Here is an 18,250-nt window from a genome sequence, read left to right as displayed (position 1 = left end):
TCATTTGCTGGTATGGGAATCTGGGTTTCAAACACAAGAATGCTACTGAAAAATTTGCCAAGATGGCTGGCAAGATTGCAGGCGTCCCATTCTCCAGCTTGAGCCACATCTTCAACAAACAAGTGATTAACAAAGCCAGGAGCATTCTTTTTGACGGCACCTATCCCCTAAATGCTGAATACCAGCTTCTCTCCTCTGGAGTTCGCCTGAGCGCCCCTAAAGCCACCAAAAACAGGTTTAAAAATTCATTTATTCCTGTCTCTATCCGTGCCCTAAATGCTATGGGCCGGTAGAATTGACTGACTTGCTCCTGCCACTAGGGCATGCAGATCCCGACATGGTTTGTTGTCAAAGATGGTGGTAATGGTGGTGGTGATGATGATGATGATTATGATTATGATGATGATGAAATGCTCAAGGTGATGATGACAATGATAGTGATGTGCGATGTGACGATGATGATGGTTTACAATGACACTGTATTGCACTGTATTTTGTCATGTATGTTGTGTGTTTTTATGTTTTTACTCGCCTGCTAATTGAATTGCCCAGTAATGGGACAAATAAACAGTTTGAACTTGAACTGAGGTCAGCGGTGGTATATGTAGTATTTACATATCAATAATATTAATACAGGTCTACATATACCGTATTGGCCCGAATATAAGACGGTGTTTTTTGCAATGAAATAAGACTGAAAAAGTGGGGGTCGTCTTATATTCGGGGTCTAGACATTATACCCATTCACGACGCTAGATGGCGCCAGATATCATTGAAGCGAATGGGGAGCGGCGGGGCGGATGACGCAGTTTTCAGTCTGATCCCATTTTCTCCGAAAATTATTGAGACAGAGCTCCCAAAAATTCACACACCCAACTTACACATGTCCTTTACAAATAACAACTGGATTTTTCGTTGAGCGATACTTGAGTCTAACACAAACAGACTGAGAAGAGACCGAGCGCCAATCCGTCATTCGTCCCTCCCGGCGGGACAATTGACGTACACAAGAGGGACAATTGATGCACAGCACAAAGTGTGCCATATTTCAGGTTTTTGTGCTTGTTATTCTGTTTAGTCTTTAAACACTTGTATTTCTAGACCTTATTCCATATTTGTACCAAAGCATTACACGCTGTACGTTCAGAATCCGTTAAAAAGAACCACAGCAATGTTGCCTCTTTGGCGATATGACCTTAATCAACAGGAAAATGCATTTAAAATACACTAGTCATAATTTCCTTGTCTCATTTTCATTGTAATTTAACAGCCCATGAGCTGTCTTTCTCACAGGAACTCAACCAGAGATAGGTTTCATAACCTAATTAAATCTGAGTTTGACACTGCGGGAGCTCTATGACTTATAATAATAATAACAATAATAATTTGTCTTGACTGCGTTTCAGGTTAAGATTTGGCAAATAACTAATAGCATTAGAAAGATATTTTTGTAAGATATCTTCGGTAGCCTTCATAGCCTATTATGTCACTCATTCAGCCCAAAATCGTCTTGTGCACCGCTCTGGTTCCAGCCAATCTCAGTGCATCAACCGTCCCACCGCGCTCTGCGTCAACTGCCCCGCCGGTGTCTTCTGTCATTACAGCCTGGATAGCGTGCACGGCGTGCGTGCACGAAACTTGAAACCTATGCTGTTGTGTAGCCAGGAGATGTGGTAAGAGACTGATATATGTTTGCTAACTGGGGCAGGTGAACACAGTTTCTTATTCAAATTATGGAGGACTGAAAATAATTAACTTACATGGCTGAAAAAAGGATTTCCTCGCTAGCTTGTCGAAAAATGCATCAATCCCGCTCAAATTTTGAATGAAGCTCGTTCACTCTCATGTGCACGAGCATGTGTAATCACGTGACTGCAGGTCAATCAGTTTTCAAGAAATCGTGAACACGTCAATCGTCCCGCACGTCATCCGCCCCGCCGCTCCCTCCCTGTTCTGTCATGACAGATCTCAGCTACTCTCAAGTTTAACCAGTTTGCATTATTTTATTGCAATGTTTTTCCTTATTCAGATTTGTTTCAAGACTACAGTTACAGTTAGACTTCACTTTGATGGTTAATGCAGTTATTGCAATTTTGTTGTTTTATCACAATAGATTGGTTTATTTACATTTCAAAAACCAGAAGCCATTCATTTACGAATGTGATTGCACTTTAGTTTACATATTTAAATGTTCAGATATTAAGATTTGAATGAGGCAAAATAACATGCTTTTTCTCTCAAATATATTGTTATAATCATTTGTTTCAGATGTACTGTAATTATTTTCTGTATAAAAATTAATTTGGTGTTCAAAAAGTCTTTTTTCAAACTTGAGTCTTGAAAAAGAGGGGGTCGTCTTATAATCAGGGCCGTCTTATATTCGGGCCAATACGGTATATCATATGCGTCTTGGTAACACAATCAAAACTCCATTTTTTAGCCCCTTCTTAACAGCTGGACTATTGATGTTATATCTCGTGTCAACAAGCTCAGACCCAAGATCAAAACAGTTTTGACAGTTATATCCAGTGCCAACAAGCTCAGTCCAATGATCTAAAGATTTGACAGTTATTCATGCTCTTTCTTTATCAATCTACCAAGCATTGTTTCTGTTTGTACAAAGGCTTAAGAATTTACATTCACACAGGAGCCCATCACCCATCAGAGCTACGTTAAGTGCAAGTGTATTTACAATTGGCCTATCCATTAATTATCTATGGTCAACAGGTGTTGCTTGACTAACTTCTTGAAATTTATTTTACCATTTTCTTGTGTAATGTTTTCTGGTATTTTGTTCCATTCTTGCAAAGCTCTATATATTACCATTTGTTTAAATGTGTTTGTTCTTGATTTGGGTAGTGTAAAATTTCCTCTAGTAGCATGTCTGGTTGCATAGCTATGTCTATCTGAGCTAAACTATACATTTTTGTACAAGATTGATGTTTTTTTTTTTTTTTTTTTTTTTTTTTTTTTGTTATTATAATATTTCTAAAGAAAACCAGTAGAGAATGTAGTAATCTTTTCTTAATCGATAGCCAGCCCAAGTAGTTATGCATTGCTATAACGTTTGTTCTGTAGCCACAATGCATTGAAGCTCTTGCTGCTCTATTTTGTACAATTTGCAACTTTTTTTATATTTTCTGGTGGAATATTAGACCAGACTGCTGGACAGTAGTCCAGAACTGACAATACTAAGGATTGTATCACCAGTTTAGTTAACCTTGGTGACATGAAAGCTGTACACCTTTTTACGGCATAAACAGCACTTCCCATCTTGGATACCATCTTATCAATATGTTTAGTCCAGGACAATTTGTCATCTAACACAACTCCCAGTAATTCTGTTTCTAGTACTTGTTTCACAGAAACATTATTTATAATAAGATTCAGTTCAGGGCAGCACGGTGGTGCAGTGGTTAGCACTGTCACCTCACAGTAAGAAGGTCCTGGGTTTGATTCCCACCAGGGTCCTTTGTGTGTGGAGTTTCTGTGTGACAGGAGGGAGAAATAGCTGCATTCAAAAGTCATTTATTACATTTTACTGTGTCTGGGATGAAATGAAACCAGCTTTGATGGACACTTTAAGCTCAGAACTGAACTGCATTTTCTTCACCTGTGATTGTGGATGCCATTCACATTTTTCTTTTGTTATGAAACCAGAATTTTGGGGGATTTATTGAAATTTAAGGGCCAATTTGAAATCCAGTGTGTTGCTATGACAGGACACAATGTTGTGTTGGTGCTGAAACTGATGAATGGTTTCATTTCACATATAAAATACATTACAGGCCTTCAGATCACACAGATTGCCAAGAAACATAGTCTTATATAATCTTACAATACAATCTTAGATACACATGCATATTTTCATTTAATCTGTGAGTCCATGTTTACATCATATTAAAATTATCCATATTTTCCCATCATCAAACACTCAGATGGCATAAAAACTATCAGTGGTGTGGTAAGAGTTAACAGAATGGAAACAAATGAGCAGCAGTTCAGATCCTGCAGGTCCAACACACATATCTGGGGTCGGTAAATTAATCCTAATTAAATTATTTAAATGTTTGCTGTTTAGTATAATACATAATCTGTTAAATATAGCTGTGATGGACTGGCGACCTGTCCAGGGTGTTTCCTTGCCTTCGCCCTATGAGCGCTGGGACAGGCTCCAGCACCCCCCCGCGACCCTAGTGAGGATAAGCGGTTTAGAAGATGAATGAATGAAATGAATGAATGTTAAATATAGACAAAAAAACAAACAAACAAACAAACAAAAAAACTTAAATAGGTGTATCTTAAATTTTTGAGTGTGTGCATTTCATTTTCCTTCTATTGTATGTAATAATTGATGCATTTCTTTATTTAATTATTTTTGTCTGTGTTTATTTGAACTTCAAAAGTTGTCTGTGACCTCAGTTGATTTTTTTTTTTTTTTTTTTTTTGTGGTCCACCAGTTTCCTTTTTTTGGCCAATTGTTGGTAGTTGGTTGGTATTTGTGGAAAGGTTTTTGTAAATCCACTTGGTGTGATTAATGAAGAGTGTTGTTGGACAAAGCAGTTTCATTTCATACTGATTGGACTTGCTGACAGGATGTCTCATTACTTTGAACACATTTATGGATTATTTTCACTGGTTTCAACATACTTATAGTTGACCTTTGTATTGAGAGATACTGGGACCTTGGTGTGTCTCATTGGTTATAACACATTTCCATTAAACATAGCCAGTGTGTTGTGGTGTGTGTTTTTAGGGGGGGGTGGATGTTTCATGTCAACTTTAACAATCAGACGACTTACGGCCAATCTCCACATCGAAACTCTTTCCAAAAACTGTTTCTTACTTGAATAGTCTGCACTATCTACAGTCTTGGGCACACACACACACACACACACACACACAGAGATGACATATCATTTTTTGCCAAACTGTTACTGTTGGGAGCAGGTTTCTTCTTTTGCTCCTGTGGTTTGAACCAAGTTATTGAGTTTTAAGGTCATTTACACCTTGTCTTCCAAATGGGCCCTAATTTAAGCTGACATGCAAACACAGGTGTGCACACATACACACACACACACTAACATATATACACACTTCCCCCACATTAGCACATACACACCACCTGCTTTTTGTTCTTATGGGTGGCTCAGTAACCAATACAGAAATAGGACACAAATAAAACCAGGGGTCTTTTCCTCACGACTGCACTCTAACTGAACACAGCGTTCATTTATTGGAATTTTGGGAATGAGTCTTACTCTTAAGGGAAGGATGGTAAACAATACACAAGAAACAAACACAACAAATATATCTGCATTAACCACAATAAGTTTATAGCAAGATGCAGCTTCTTTAGCCTTTAGGCATCAAAGCGCTAACTTCCCTCCAAGAATTATAGCATGAAAACAAGAAAAGAATGTGCTCCTGCGTTTCCTCTTTCCCTCTCTACTTCACTACATACAATACAGACAACAGTATCAATTCTTATCAAAAGAAACCAACAGACTCTTTTCCTACAATCTAGACAACGGTAGTGGCCTTGACCCTGATACACAAAAATAAAATACAATACCGTATTTCACCAATTAATCGCCCGGCCGCAAATAGCCGCCGGGTTCTTATAAACGCCTGGGGTCTGCGCGCATTTTGCGTATTAAACGCCCACCCGAATAACCGCCGGGGCGATTATTTGCATCATAATGAGGTAACCTAGAATAAGGCTACTCACCTTATTTTTGCAGAAGTAAACAGTTAGCCCCACAATAACAGTGCGGCACTTCTGTTTTCTGTCAAAATAAGAGCGCTAGCTAACGTTAGAACAAAAGGGTGTACCGTAATGTTAAATCGACCGACTGAAAATATGTTGGACAGTAGCTGTCATCATAATAATGACCTGGTGCAAAAATATATAAAGGCCTGCAGCGAATAGCCGCCTGGTTCTTTTAAACGCCCGGGGTCCAAGTCGATTTTGCATATTAAACGCCCGGGCGATTAATTGGTGAAATACGGTATTCACTTTGACCACTAAAGTGCAATTTTCAGCATTTCACAGTTTAAGTATTTTACTCCAAGCAATATACTCATGAGCAAACAATATTCCCTTTTACAGTAACCATCACTGAAAATAAGTCTTGAGTTCATTTTGAGAATAGTTTCACATTCAACTCACTCCAAGTGCAGCACATCCACTGCAGCAGACGTGACGGAGCGGACACAGTGTGTTTATCTCCCCTCTGTGGAAGGCACAATCAGCAGCATTTCATTCCAATCAGTTAACACACAAAACATGTAAACACCACTATAATGTGAGTCTGGTATTGAATGTGAACTTAGGCTGTCCACATGTTGAGCAATCAGTTGCACTCCCGGTGGAAAACAGCTGACTCAGCGCACGTGTTGCAGCTCTGCAAGCATCGGGAAAACACAGAATTATGTGCGGTTAGGCTTCCAACATACCCGTGCATCCGTATCTGCCTATCTCCATGGAAACGGACAAACAGCTGCCAAATTGTACTTTTACCTAATTTTACATTGAATTAGTGTTTAGCACTGTTTACTACTTGAGAAGCATTTCACCTGGTTACATATGTGAAGCTTGTAGTTTGTTTCTGCTGCCATGGTTTATAGCAGAAAAGCAGAGAGAGCACAGCTTCACCAACTATTGAACTCAACACTTTTTAACTGACAGTTTTATTCATCACTAAGATAGAAACAACTTGGGATGAAGCTGGTTTGATGTTGAAAAAAAAAGTAGCTTTGATGTAGTTGAGCTACATTTTGTCATTTTATTGTAGCTCAGCTTGCGACATTTCTCTGGTGGGGAGCTTCAGTGGAGTGAAGCTTCATTTAATGTTCAGTCAATGACAGCTTAGCTCACTACATTTTCCCAAAAAGCTTGCCCAACACTGGGTATATATGTGACACTGTTGTACTTTGGGAAAACAAATGTTTTTTCTAACTTTGAAGCTTTTTATGAGGCAATTTTGAGGTTAAGTTGAGGCTGAAGGGGTTAAAGGAGTTTTGTTTCACTTCCATATTTCTCTTTATGTCACTCTAGATTTTTTTTTTTACCACCTTTCAGTAACTTAAAAAAATATTTATTTTTCTTGTTGTCTTGCAGAGTAAATACTGAGCAGTAAACCTGATCTACATTTTTCACACTGTATCTCTTGGATCTATTGTGTTGATTGAGCCGACTGAGTTTTCAGCCACAGGAGGGTCATAATATAACTGGAGATAATATGAGCTATTGGTTGAAGATGAAAATGAGACGCAGTCACACTGAGCCCAAATGTAACAGTTACATTTTTTTTTATCATAAACTTCACTTCATGTTGTAAATAAGAGCAAAACACACACTGCCTCTTTAAGACCGCTCCTCTTCCTGGAGTGAAGCAGCAGCTGAACCCCTTCCTCTTCTGTCTGATCTCAAACATTACGAGTTATATTCTGCCCAGATATTTCCTGCTTCTCAGATCTGACAGTTTAAAGACAAGTGGAAACAACACAGTGTGAAGAACAAGAGCCGACAAGCCCATTTACAGCAGATCAGCCAATGACTGTGAGGAAAAGCTGATGTTTGCTTTGGATCAGAGCACAACTCTGATCTGTAGATAGAAAGTGAAACTATCACACGTTCACTGTGACTGAGAGGTGAAATGGCGCAGCGAGGAATTCAGCCGGACTCGACAAAGTTTTGCTGTTCCATCTGTCTGGATCTGCTGAAGGATCCGGTGACTATTCCCTGTGGACACAGCTACTGCATGAGCTGTATTAAAGAGTGCTGGGATGGAGAGGAGCACAAGGAAATCTACAGCTGCCCGCAGTGCAGACAAACCTTCACACTGAGGCCTGTCCTGGTGAAAAACACCATGTTAGCAGAGTTATTGGAGGAAATGAAGAAGGTGGGACTCCAAGCTGCTCCTCCTGATCTCTGCTACGCTGGACCTGGAGATGTGGCCTGTGATGTCTGTACTGGGAGGAAACTGAAAGCAATCAAGTCCTGTCTATTGTGTCTGGTCTCTTACTGTGAGCACCACCTCCAGCCTCACTATCAATCCCCTGCCTTTGAAAAACACAAGCTGGTAAACCCATTCAAGCAGCTTCAGGAGAACATCTGCTCTAATCATGATGAGGTGATGAAGATTTTCTGCTGTACTGATCAGCAGTGTATCTGTTATCTCTGCTCCATGGATGAACATAAAGGCCACCACACAGTCTCAGCTGCAGCAGAAAGGAAAGAGAGGCAGAAAGAGCTCGGGGTGAGTCGGCAAAAAATCCAGCAGAGAATCCAGGACACAGAGAAAGACGTGAAAGTGCTTCAACAGGAGGTGGAGGAGATCAATCGCTCTGCTGATAAAGCAGTGGAGGACAGTGAGGAGATCTTCACTGAGCTGATTAGTTTGATTGAGAAAAGAAGGTCTGGTGTGAAGCAGCAGATCAGATCTCAGCAGAAAGAGGAAGTGAGTCGGGCTGAAGAAGTTCAGGAGAAGCTGAAGCAGGAGATCGCTGAGCTGAGGAGTAAAGATGCTGAGCTGGAGCAGCTCTCACACACAGAGGATCACATCCATTTTCTACAGAATTACCCCTCACTCTCATGTCTCAGTGAATCTACAGACTCACCCAGCACCAACATCCGTCCTCTGAGCTACTTTGAGGATGTGACTGCAGCTGTGTCAGAGCTGAGAGAGAAACTACAGGACCTTCTTAGTGAGGAATGGTCCAAGATCTCAAGGACAGTGACAGGAGTGGATGTTTTACTGTCACAACCAGAGCCCAAGACCAGAGATGAATTCTTACGATATTCATGTCACATCACACTGGATCCAAACACAGCACACACACGTCTGTCATTATCTAAGGAGAAGAGAAAAGCAACCTTAACTGCAAAAAAAAAGTCATATCTCAGTCACCCATACAGATTTACTGAATTACTTCAGGTCCTGAGTAGAGAGAGTCTGACTGGACGTTGTTACTGGGAGGTGAAGTGGAAGGAGGAAGTTGATATAGCAGTCTCATATAAGAATATCAGCAGAACAGGGACCAGGGATGCATGTGGATTCGGACAAAATGACAAATCTTGGGCATTGGATTGTTACGACATGAAGAGTTACTTCGAACACAAAAATATCCAAACTAAAATCTCGCTCCCTGTGTCCTCCACAGTGGGAGTGTTCCTGGATCACAGAGCAGGTATTCTGTCCTTCTACAGCGTCTCTAAAACCATGACTCTCCTCCACAGAGTCCAGACCACATTCACTCAGCCTCTCTACGCTGGACTTGGGTTTTACGATATTGGAGACACTGCAGAGTTTTGTGAGCTCAAGTAGACAGGAGTGATTAAAGCAGTTTTGTGTGAGATTCTGTCATCTGTTTCTAGAACATCTGTGTTGGTAAGCGCTTGTTTCTGTTGTGTTTCTGCACTGCACGGGCCACAGATCACCTGTCACTCAAACTGTGTGGGCGGGACTATTATTATCTTTCAAGGTTGATTGATTGATTGATTGATTTGGATCCCCATTAGTTGTGGCAAAGGCACAGCTATTCTTCCTGGGGTCCTACAATAATCTTTACAATGTGTCAATGCAATTAACATCATATACAATACAATCCATGTTCTAAATACAATGTAAAATAAAATAAATGAAAATAAATAACCAAAAATACACAGACAAAACAGCTCCTCCAAGTCATTTGCTGGTATGGGAATCTGGGTTTCAAACACAAGAATGCTACTGAAAAATTTGCCATGATGGCTGGCAAGATTGCAGGCGTCCCATTCTCCAGCTTGAGCCACATCTTCAACAAACAAGTGATTAACAAAGCCAGGAGCATTCTTTCTGATGGCACCCATCCCCTAAATGCTGAATACCAGCTTCTCCCCTCTGGAGTTCGCCTGAGCGCCCCTAAAGCCACCAAAAACAGGTTTAAAAATTCATTTATTCCTGTCTCTATCCGGGCCCTAAATGCTATGGGCCAGTAGAATTGACTGACTTGCTCCTGCCACTAGGGCATGCAGGTCCCGACATGGTTTGCTGTTGAAGATGGTGGTGATGGTGGTGGTGATGATGATGATGATGATTATGATGATGATGATGAAATGCTCAAGGTGATGATGACAATGATGATGGTGATGTGCGATGTGACGATGATGATGGTTTACAATGACACTGTATTGCACTGTATTTTGTCATGTATATTGTGTGTTTTTATGTTTTTACTCGCCTGCTAATTGAATTGCCCAGTAATGGGACAAATAAACAGTTTGAACTTGAACTGAGGTCAGCAGTGGTATGTAGTATTTACATATCAATAATATTAACACACGTCTACATATATATCATATGCATCTTGGTAACACAATCAAAACTCCATTCTTTAGACCCTTCTTCTAGAGATTAACAGCTGGACTATTGATGTTATATCTTGTGTCAACAAGCTCAGACCCAAGATCAAAACATTTTTGACAGTTATATCCAGTGCCAACAAGCTCAGTCCAATGATCTAAAGATTTGACAGTTATTCATGCTCTTTCATTATCAATCTACCAAGCATTGTTTCTGTTTGTGCAAAGGCTTAAGAATTTACATTCACACAGAGCCCATCACACAGATAGGCCATGTTAAGTGCAAGTATATACAATTGGCCTATCCATTAATTATCTATGGTCAACAGGTGTTGCTTGACTAACTTCTTGAAATTTATTTTACTATTTTCTTGTGTAATGTTTTCTGGTATTTTGTTCCATTCTTGCATAGCTCTATATATTACCATTCGTTTACATGTGTTTGTTCTTGATTTGGGTAGTGTAAAACTTCCTCTAGTAGCATGTCTGGTTGCATAGCTATGTCTATCTGAGCTAAACTATACATTTTTGTACAAGATTGATGTTTTTTTTTTTTTTGTTTGTTATTACAATATTTCTAAAGAAAACCAGTAGAGAATGTGGTAATCTTTTCTTAATCGATAGCCAGCCAAAGTAGTTATGCATTGCTATAATATTTGTTCTGTAGCCACAATGCATTGCAGTTCTTGCTGCTCTATTTTGTAAAATTTGCAACTTTTTTATATTTTCTTGTGGAATATTAGACCAGACTGCTGGACAGTAGTCCAGAACTGACAATACTAAGGATTGTATCACCAGTTTAGTTAACCTTGGTGGCATGAAAGCTGCACACCTTTTTACGACAGAAACAGCACTTCCCATCTTGGATACCATCTTATCAATATGTTTAGTCCAAGACAATTTGTCATCTAACACAACTCCCAGTAATTTTGTTTCTTGTACTTGTTTCACAGAAACATTATTTATAATAAGATTCAATTCAAGCTGTTGTTGTAGAGTATGTGTTGAGCCAACTATAATACTGTTTGTTTTTGATACATTCAGAACCAACTTATTTTCCCCTTATCCATTCTATCACAGATTGCAATTCCTGCTGTAGGGATGTATTTAACTCTAAACATGTGGGTGCTGACAAATAAACCGTAGAATCATCTGCATACATTGATATAGTAGCCTTGTTTAATACAAGTGGTAAATCATTTGTGAAAATTGTGTATAATAGAGGCCCTAAACAACTCCCTTGAGGCACTCCACAGCTAACTTCACCCACATCTCAGTAACTACCATTTAAATAAACCTGTTATTTTCTATTTATAATAACTCTAACTTAACTAACTTAAATAACTCTTCAACCATAATATTGCTGATTGTGAGAAACCATAACATTTCAACTTTTTAAGTAATAATTCATAGTCAATAATGTCAAACGCTGCTGTGAAATCCAGCAAAACTGCTCCTACTAATTTCTTTTGTTCTATATCCCTTAACCAATGATCAGTCATCTGAGTTAGGGCAGTCTGTGTGGAGTGCCCATCCCTATATGCATGTGGGCAATCTGTAGTTAATTTATTTAAGGAAAAATAAGATCAAATTTGTTCACAGACCACATTCTCCATTATGTTACTTAACACAGGCAGTAGACTTACTGGACGACTATTTGGTCTTGAAAATGGCTGTCTTACATCTTTTGGCAGTGGTGTTATTTTTGCCTTTTTCCATTCCTGAGGACATACCATTTCTATCAAACTTTGGTTAATGATATGACAGATCACCGGGGCAATCAAATCAGCAACCATTTTCAGAAGCTTACCATCTAATCCGTCAACACCTGGTGGCTTATTTTTACAATTTCTCAACATACTTTCTATATGACTAATATTTACTGTATCAAAATTAAATTCGCAATTTTTCCCTGACATAATTTTATCTCTTATTAATGAGTAAGATGATTCATTATTCATTTCCTGAAAGCTGTTTCTTAAATCATGGATTTTTTTAAAATGAAATAATTATTTAGGTGGTTTGCTATCTTGGTTGGGTTGGTGAGAAAATGTCCTCTGTCTCCAAGAAAGATGGAGCAGATCTAGGACTCTTTCCCATCAGGCTATTAAGTGTACTCCATACTTTTCTACTATCATTCTTATCTCGTTTATCCTATTTTCATAATATAATTTCTTTTTATTTTTTAATTTGGTCACAAAATTTCTTAATTTACAGTATACTTGCCAGTCTGATTTAAAATTGGATCTATTCGCTATTAATTTAGCTTGATCCCGTTCCATCATATATTCTTTTAATTCATTGTCTAGCCATGGTGTACTGATACTTCTGACGGTAAACTTTCTTCATTGCCGCATGTTTTTCCACCACTTTCATGAAAACCTTGTCAAACTGCATCAGCGCTAGGTCTGGATTCTAAGTGTAACATCAGTTGAAATACAAAAGGTGTGTCTTTTTTTTCCCCTGAAGAATGACACCTATATGTCTTAATTTTAAAATAATTGTTCTGCAAAATATTTTGTTGTATTTTTATTTTGCTGCTAAATGCTCCTTGCTGTGATTTCTCAGTCCTGCACTTCCCAGAGGGCTCTTTATGATTCTTAACTTCACTCAATATTTACTGTAAGATGTTTTTGCTCTTCCTGTTAAACTGCTTAATGGAGTCAGAATTGTGTTTGCACTTGTCCTTCTTTGTAGCTGAATAGCTGAAAATGATTCTTCTTCTTGTCAGTGGGAAATGATTCATGTGTTCCTCCACAGTGTTGACATGCTGGTTTAACAGGTTGCATGTGAGAATCACGTGACTACTGAGATAGAAACGTCTGTTATGAGATTTTAGTGATTAGGTGTGTCAACAAAGTGGATGTTTCTGAAAATGAATTTAAAAAATGAATAAAAAATATTTCCAAGAATGAACAGTGTTTCTTCTGTTCTCATTCCAGAAAGTCTATCAACCCAGCTGAAGAGAATCTGAAAATAACAGGACAGTATGTCTTGACTGATTTAGCTGCTGAAACACAAAGAAGTGCTGTAATGCCCTCCAAGCACAGTAGAAAAGACAAAGTGACAGGAGGGAGAAATAGCTGCATTCAAAAGTAATTTATTACATTTCACTGTGTCTGGGATGAAATGAAACCAGCTTTGATGGACACTTTTAGCTCAGAACTGAACTGCATTTTCTTCACCTGTGATTGTGGGCACCATTCCCATTTTTCTTCTGTTATGAAACCAGAATTTTGGGGGATTTATTGAAATTTAAGGGCCAGTTTGAAATCCAGTGTGTTGCTATGACAGGACACGATGTTGTGTTGGTGCTGAAACTGATGAATGGTTTCATTTCACATATAAAATACATTACAGGCCTTCAGATCACACAGATTGCCAAGGAACATAGTCTTATATAATCTTACAATACAATCTTAGATACACATGCATATTTTCATTTAATCTGTGAGTCCATGCTTACATCATATTAAAATTATCCATATTTTCCCATCATCATACACTCAGATGGCATAAAAACTATCAGTGGTGTGGTAAGAGTTAACAGAATGGAAACAAATTAGCAGCAGTTTAGATCCTGCAGGTCCAACACACATATCTGGGGTCGGTAAATTAATCCTAATTAAATTATTTAAATGTTTGCTGTTTAGTATAATACATAATCTGTTAAATATAGCTGTGATGGACTGGCGACCTGTCCAGGGTGTTTCCTTGCCTTCGCCCTATGAGCGCTGGGACAGGCTCCAGCACCCCCCCCACCCTGCGCGACCCTAGTGAGGATAGGCGGTTTAGAAGATGGATGAATGAAATGAATGAATGTTAAATATAGGCAAAAAAAACAAAAACAAAAACAAACAAACAAAAAAAACTTAAATAGGTGTATCCTAAATTTTTGAGTGTGTGCATTTCATTTTCCTGCTATTGTATATAATAATTGATGCATTTCTTTATTTAATTATTTTTGTCTGTGTTTATTTGAACTTCAAAAGTTGTCTGTGACCTCAGTTGATTTTTTTTTTTTTTTTTTGTGGTCCACCAGTTTCCTTTTTTTGGCCAATTGTTGGTAGTTGGTTGGTATTTGTGGAAAGGTTTTTGTAAATCCACTTGGTGTGATAGTCTGCACTATCTACAATCTACTATCTACACTATCTACAGTCTTGGGCACACACACACACACACACACACACACACACAGATGACATATCATTTTTTGCCAAACTGTTACTGTTGGGAGCAGGTTTCTTCTTTTGCTTCTGTGGTTTGAACCAAGTTATTGAGTTTTAAGGTCATTTACACCTTGTCTTCCAAATGGGCCCTAATTTAAGCTGACATGCAAACACAGGTGTGCACACATACACACACACACACACACACACTAACATATTATATACACACTTCCCCCACATTAGCACATACACACCACCTGCTTTTTGTTCTTATGTGTGGCTCGGTAACCAATATAGAAATAGGACACAAATAAAACAAGGGGTCTTTTCCTCACGACTGCACTCTATCTGAACACAGCGTTCATTTATTGGAATATTGGGAATGAGTCTTACTCTTAAGGGAAAGATGGTAAACAATACACAAGAAACAAACACAACAAATATATCTGCATTAACCACAATAAGTTTATAGCAGGATGCAGCTTCTTTAGCCTTTAGGCATCAAAGCGCCAACTTCCCTCCAAGAATTATAGCATGAAAACAAGAAAAGAATGTGCTCCTGCATTTCCTCTTTCCCTCTCTACTTCACTACATACAATACAGACAACAGTATCAATTATTATCAAAAGAAACCAACAGACTCTTTTCCTACAATCTAGACAACGGTAGTGGCCTTGACCCTGATACACAAAAATAAAATACAATATTCACTTTGACCACTAAAGTGCAATTTTCAGCATTTCACAGTTTAAATATTTTACTCCAAGCAATATACTCATGAGCAAACAATATTCCCTTTTACAGTAACCATCACTGAAAATAAGTCTTGAGTTCATTTTGAGAATAGCTTCACATTCAACTCACTCCAAGTGCAGCACATCCACTGCAGCAGACGTGACGGAGCGGACACAGTGTGTTTATCTCCCCTCTGTGGAAGGTAAAATCAGCAGCAATTCATTCCACTCAGTTAACACACAAAACATGTAAACACCACTATAATGTGAGTCTGGTATTGAACGTGAACCTGCTTTTTGTTATTATGTGAAGCTTGTTGTTTGTTTCTGCTGCCATGGTTTGTAGCAGTAAAAGCAGAGAGAGCACAGCTTCACCAACTATTGAACTCAACATGTTTTTGACTGACAGTTTTATTGATCACTAAGATAGAAATGACTTGGAATGAAGTTGGTTTGATGTTGAAAAAAAAAAAGTAGCTTTGATGTAGTTGAGCTACATTTTGTTATTTTATTGTAGCTCAGCTTGCTACATTTCTCTGGTGGGGAGCTTCAGTGGAGTGAAGCTTCATTTAATGTTCAGTAACTGACAGCTTAGCTCACTACATTTTCCACGTTTTTTCTAACTTTAAAGCTTTTTATAAGGCAGTTTTAGGGGGAAGTTGGAGCTGAAGGGGTTAAAGGAGTTTTGTTTCACTTCCATAATTCTCTTCATGCCAGTCTAGATTTTTTTGTTTTTACCACCTTTTAGTACCTTACAAAATATTTATTTTTCTTGTTGTTTTGCAGAGTAAATACTGAGCAGTAAACCTGATCTACATTTTTCATTTGTGTTGACTGAGCTGACTGAGTTGTCACTGGCTGGTCATAATATAACTGGAGATAATATTAGCTATTGATTGAAGATGAAAATGAGACTCATTCACACTGAGCCCAAATTAAACAGTTAAATTATTTGTGTCATAAATGTCATGTTGTAAAAAAGAGCAAAACACACACTGCCTCTTTAAGACCGCTCCTCTTCCTGGAGTGAAGCAGCAGCTGAACCCCTCCCGCTTCCATCTGATCTCAAACATTACGAGTTATATTCTGCCCAGATATTTCCTGCTTCTCAGATCTGACAGTTTAAAGACAAGTGGAAACAACACAGTGTGAAGAACAAGAGCCGACAAGCCCGTTTACAGCAGATCAGCCAGTGACTGTGAGGAAAAGCTGATGTTTGCTTTGGATCGGAGCACAACTCTTATCTGTTGATAGAAAGTGAAACTATCAGACGTTCACTGTGACTGAGAGGGGAAATGGCGCAGCGAGGATTTCAGCCGGACTCGGCAAAGTTTTGCTGTTCCATCTGTCTGGATCTGCTGAAGGATCCGGTGACTATTCCCTGTGGACACAGCTACTGCATGAGCTGTATTAACGACTACTGGGATGGAAAGGAGCACAGGAAAATCTACAGCTGCCCACAGTGCAGACAAACCTTCACACCAAGGCCTGTCCTGGGGAAAAACACCATAATAGTAGAGTTACTGGAGGAAATGAAGAAGACAGGACTCCAAGCTGCTCCTCCTGATCTCTGCTACGCTGGACCTGGAGATGTGGCCTGTGATTTCTGCTCTGGGAGGAAACTGAAAGCCCTCAAGTCCTGTCTGGTGTGTCTGGTCTCTTACTGTGAGCAGCACCTCCAGCCTCACTATCAATCCCCTGCCTTTGAAAAACACAAGCTGGTAAACCCATTCAAGCAGCTTCAGGAGAACATCTGCTCTAATCATGATGAGGTGATGAAGATTTTCTGCCGTACTGATCAGCAGTGTATCTGTTATCTCTGCTCCATGGATGAACATAAAGGCCATGACACAGTCTCAGCTGCAACAGAATGGAAAGAGAGGCAGAAAGAGCTCGGGGTGAGTCGGCAAAAAATCCAGCAGAGAATCCAGAACACAGAGAAAGATGTGAAGGTGCTTCAACAGGAGGTGGAGGAGATCAATCGCTCTGCTGATAAAGCAGTGGAGGACAGTGAGGAGATCTTCACTGAGCTGATCACTTTGATTGAGAAAAGAAGGTCTGATGTGAAACAGCAGATCAGATCCCAGCAGAAAGAGGAAGTGAGTCGGGCTGAAGAAGCTCAGGAGAAGCTGAAGCAGGAGATCGCTGAGCTGAGGAGGAAAGACGCTGAGCTGGAGCAGCTCTCACACACAGAGGATCACATCCATTTTCTACAGAATTACCCCTCACTCTCATGTCTCAGTGAATCTACACACTCACCCAGCACCAACATCCGTCCTCTGAGCTACTTTGAGGATGTGACTGCAGCTGTGTCGGAGCTGAGAGAGAAACTACAGGACCTTCTTAGTGAGGAATGGTCCAAGATCTCACTGACAGTGACTGGAGTGGATGTTTTACTGCCACAACCAGAGCCCAAGACCAGAGATGAATTCTTACAATATTCATGTCACATCACACTGGATACAAACACAGCAAACACACGTCTGTCATTATCTGAGGAGAACAGAAAAGCGACACGAATGGCAAAAGAACAGTCATATCCCAGTCACCCAGACAGATTTATTGAATTGTGTCAGGTCCTGAGTAGAGAGAGTCTGACTGGACGTTGTTACTGGGAGGTGGAGTGGAAGGGCACAGTTTATATAGCAGTCTCATATAAGAATATCAGCAGAACAGGGACCTATAATGCATGTGGATTTGGATGCAATAACAAATCTTGGACATTGGATTGTTACAACATGAAGTGTCACTTCAAACACAACAATCTCCAAACTAAAACCCCACTCCCTGTGTCCCCCAGAGTGGGAGTGTACCTGGATCACAGAGCAGGTATTCTGTCCTTCTACAGCGTCTCTGAAACCATGACTCTCCTCCACAGAGTCCAGAAAGCCATGACTCTCCTCCACAGAGTCCAGACCACATTCACTCAGCCTCTCCATGCTGGAGTCTGGCTTCCAAATTATAGTGGAGACACTGCAGAGTTTTGTGAGCTCAAGTAG

General features: G+C 39.5%; 1 protein-coding gene across 1 annotated transcript; it reads left to right on the top strand.

Annotated features, from left to right (window-relative positions):
- Positions 1–7,661: 7,661 nt before the first annotated feature.
- On the top strand, positions 7,662–18,250 carry LOC115375338 (uncharacterized). The gene is made up of 2 exons (XM_030074756.1): positions 7,662–9,322; positions 16,540–18,250. Exons 1-2 carry the CDS (start codon positions 7,662–7,664, stop codon positions 18,248–18,250), a joined length of 3,372 nt encoding a protein of 1,123 aa, XP_029930616.1.

This window comes from Myripristis murdjan, chromosome 17 (assembly GCF_902150065.1).
Source record: "Myripristis murdjan chromosome 17, fMyrMur1.1, whole genome shotgun sequence".
Taxonomy (NCBI): Eukaryota; Metazoa; Chordata; class Actinopteri; order Holocentriformes; family Holocentridae; genus Myripristis; species Myripristis murdjan.
Note: the sequence above shows the minus strand (reverse complement) of the source record. Positions and strands in the feature narration are given on the sequence as shown.

What these genes read in the sequence shown, in the direction of transcription:
- LOC115375338 (XM_030074756.1), top strand. Translation starts at nt 7,662, where the DNA reads ATGGCGCAGCGAGGAATTCAGCCGGACTCGACAAAGTTTTGCTGTTCC. An exon ending in GACACTGCAGAGTTTTGTGA is followed by an intron (nt 9,323 to 16,539) that starts GCTCAAGTAGAC and finishes ACTGTGACTGAG; the next exon opens with AGGGGAAATGGCGCAGCGAG.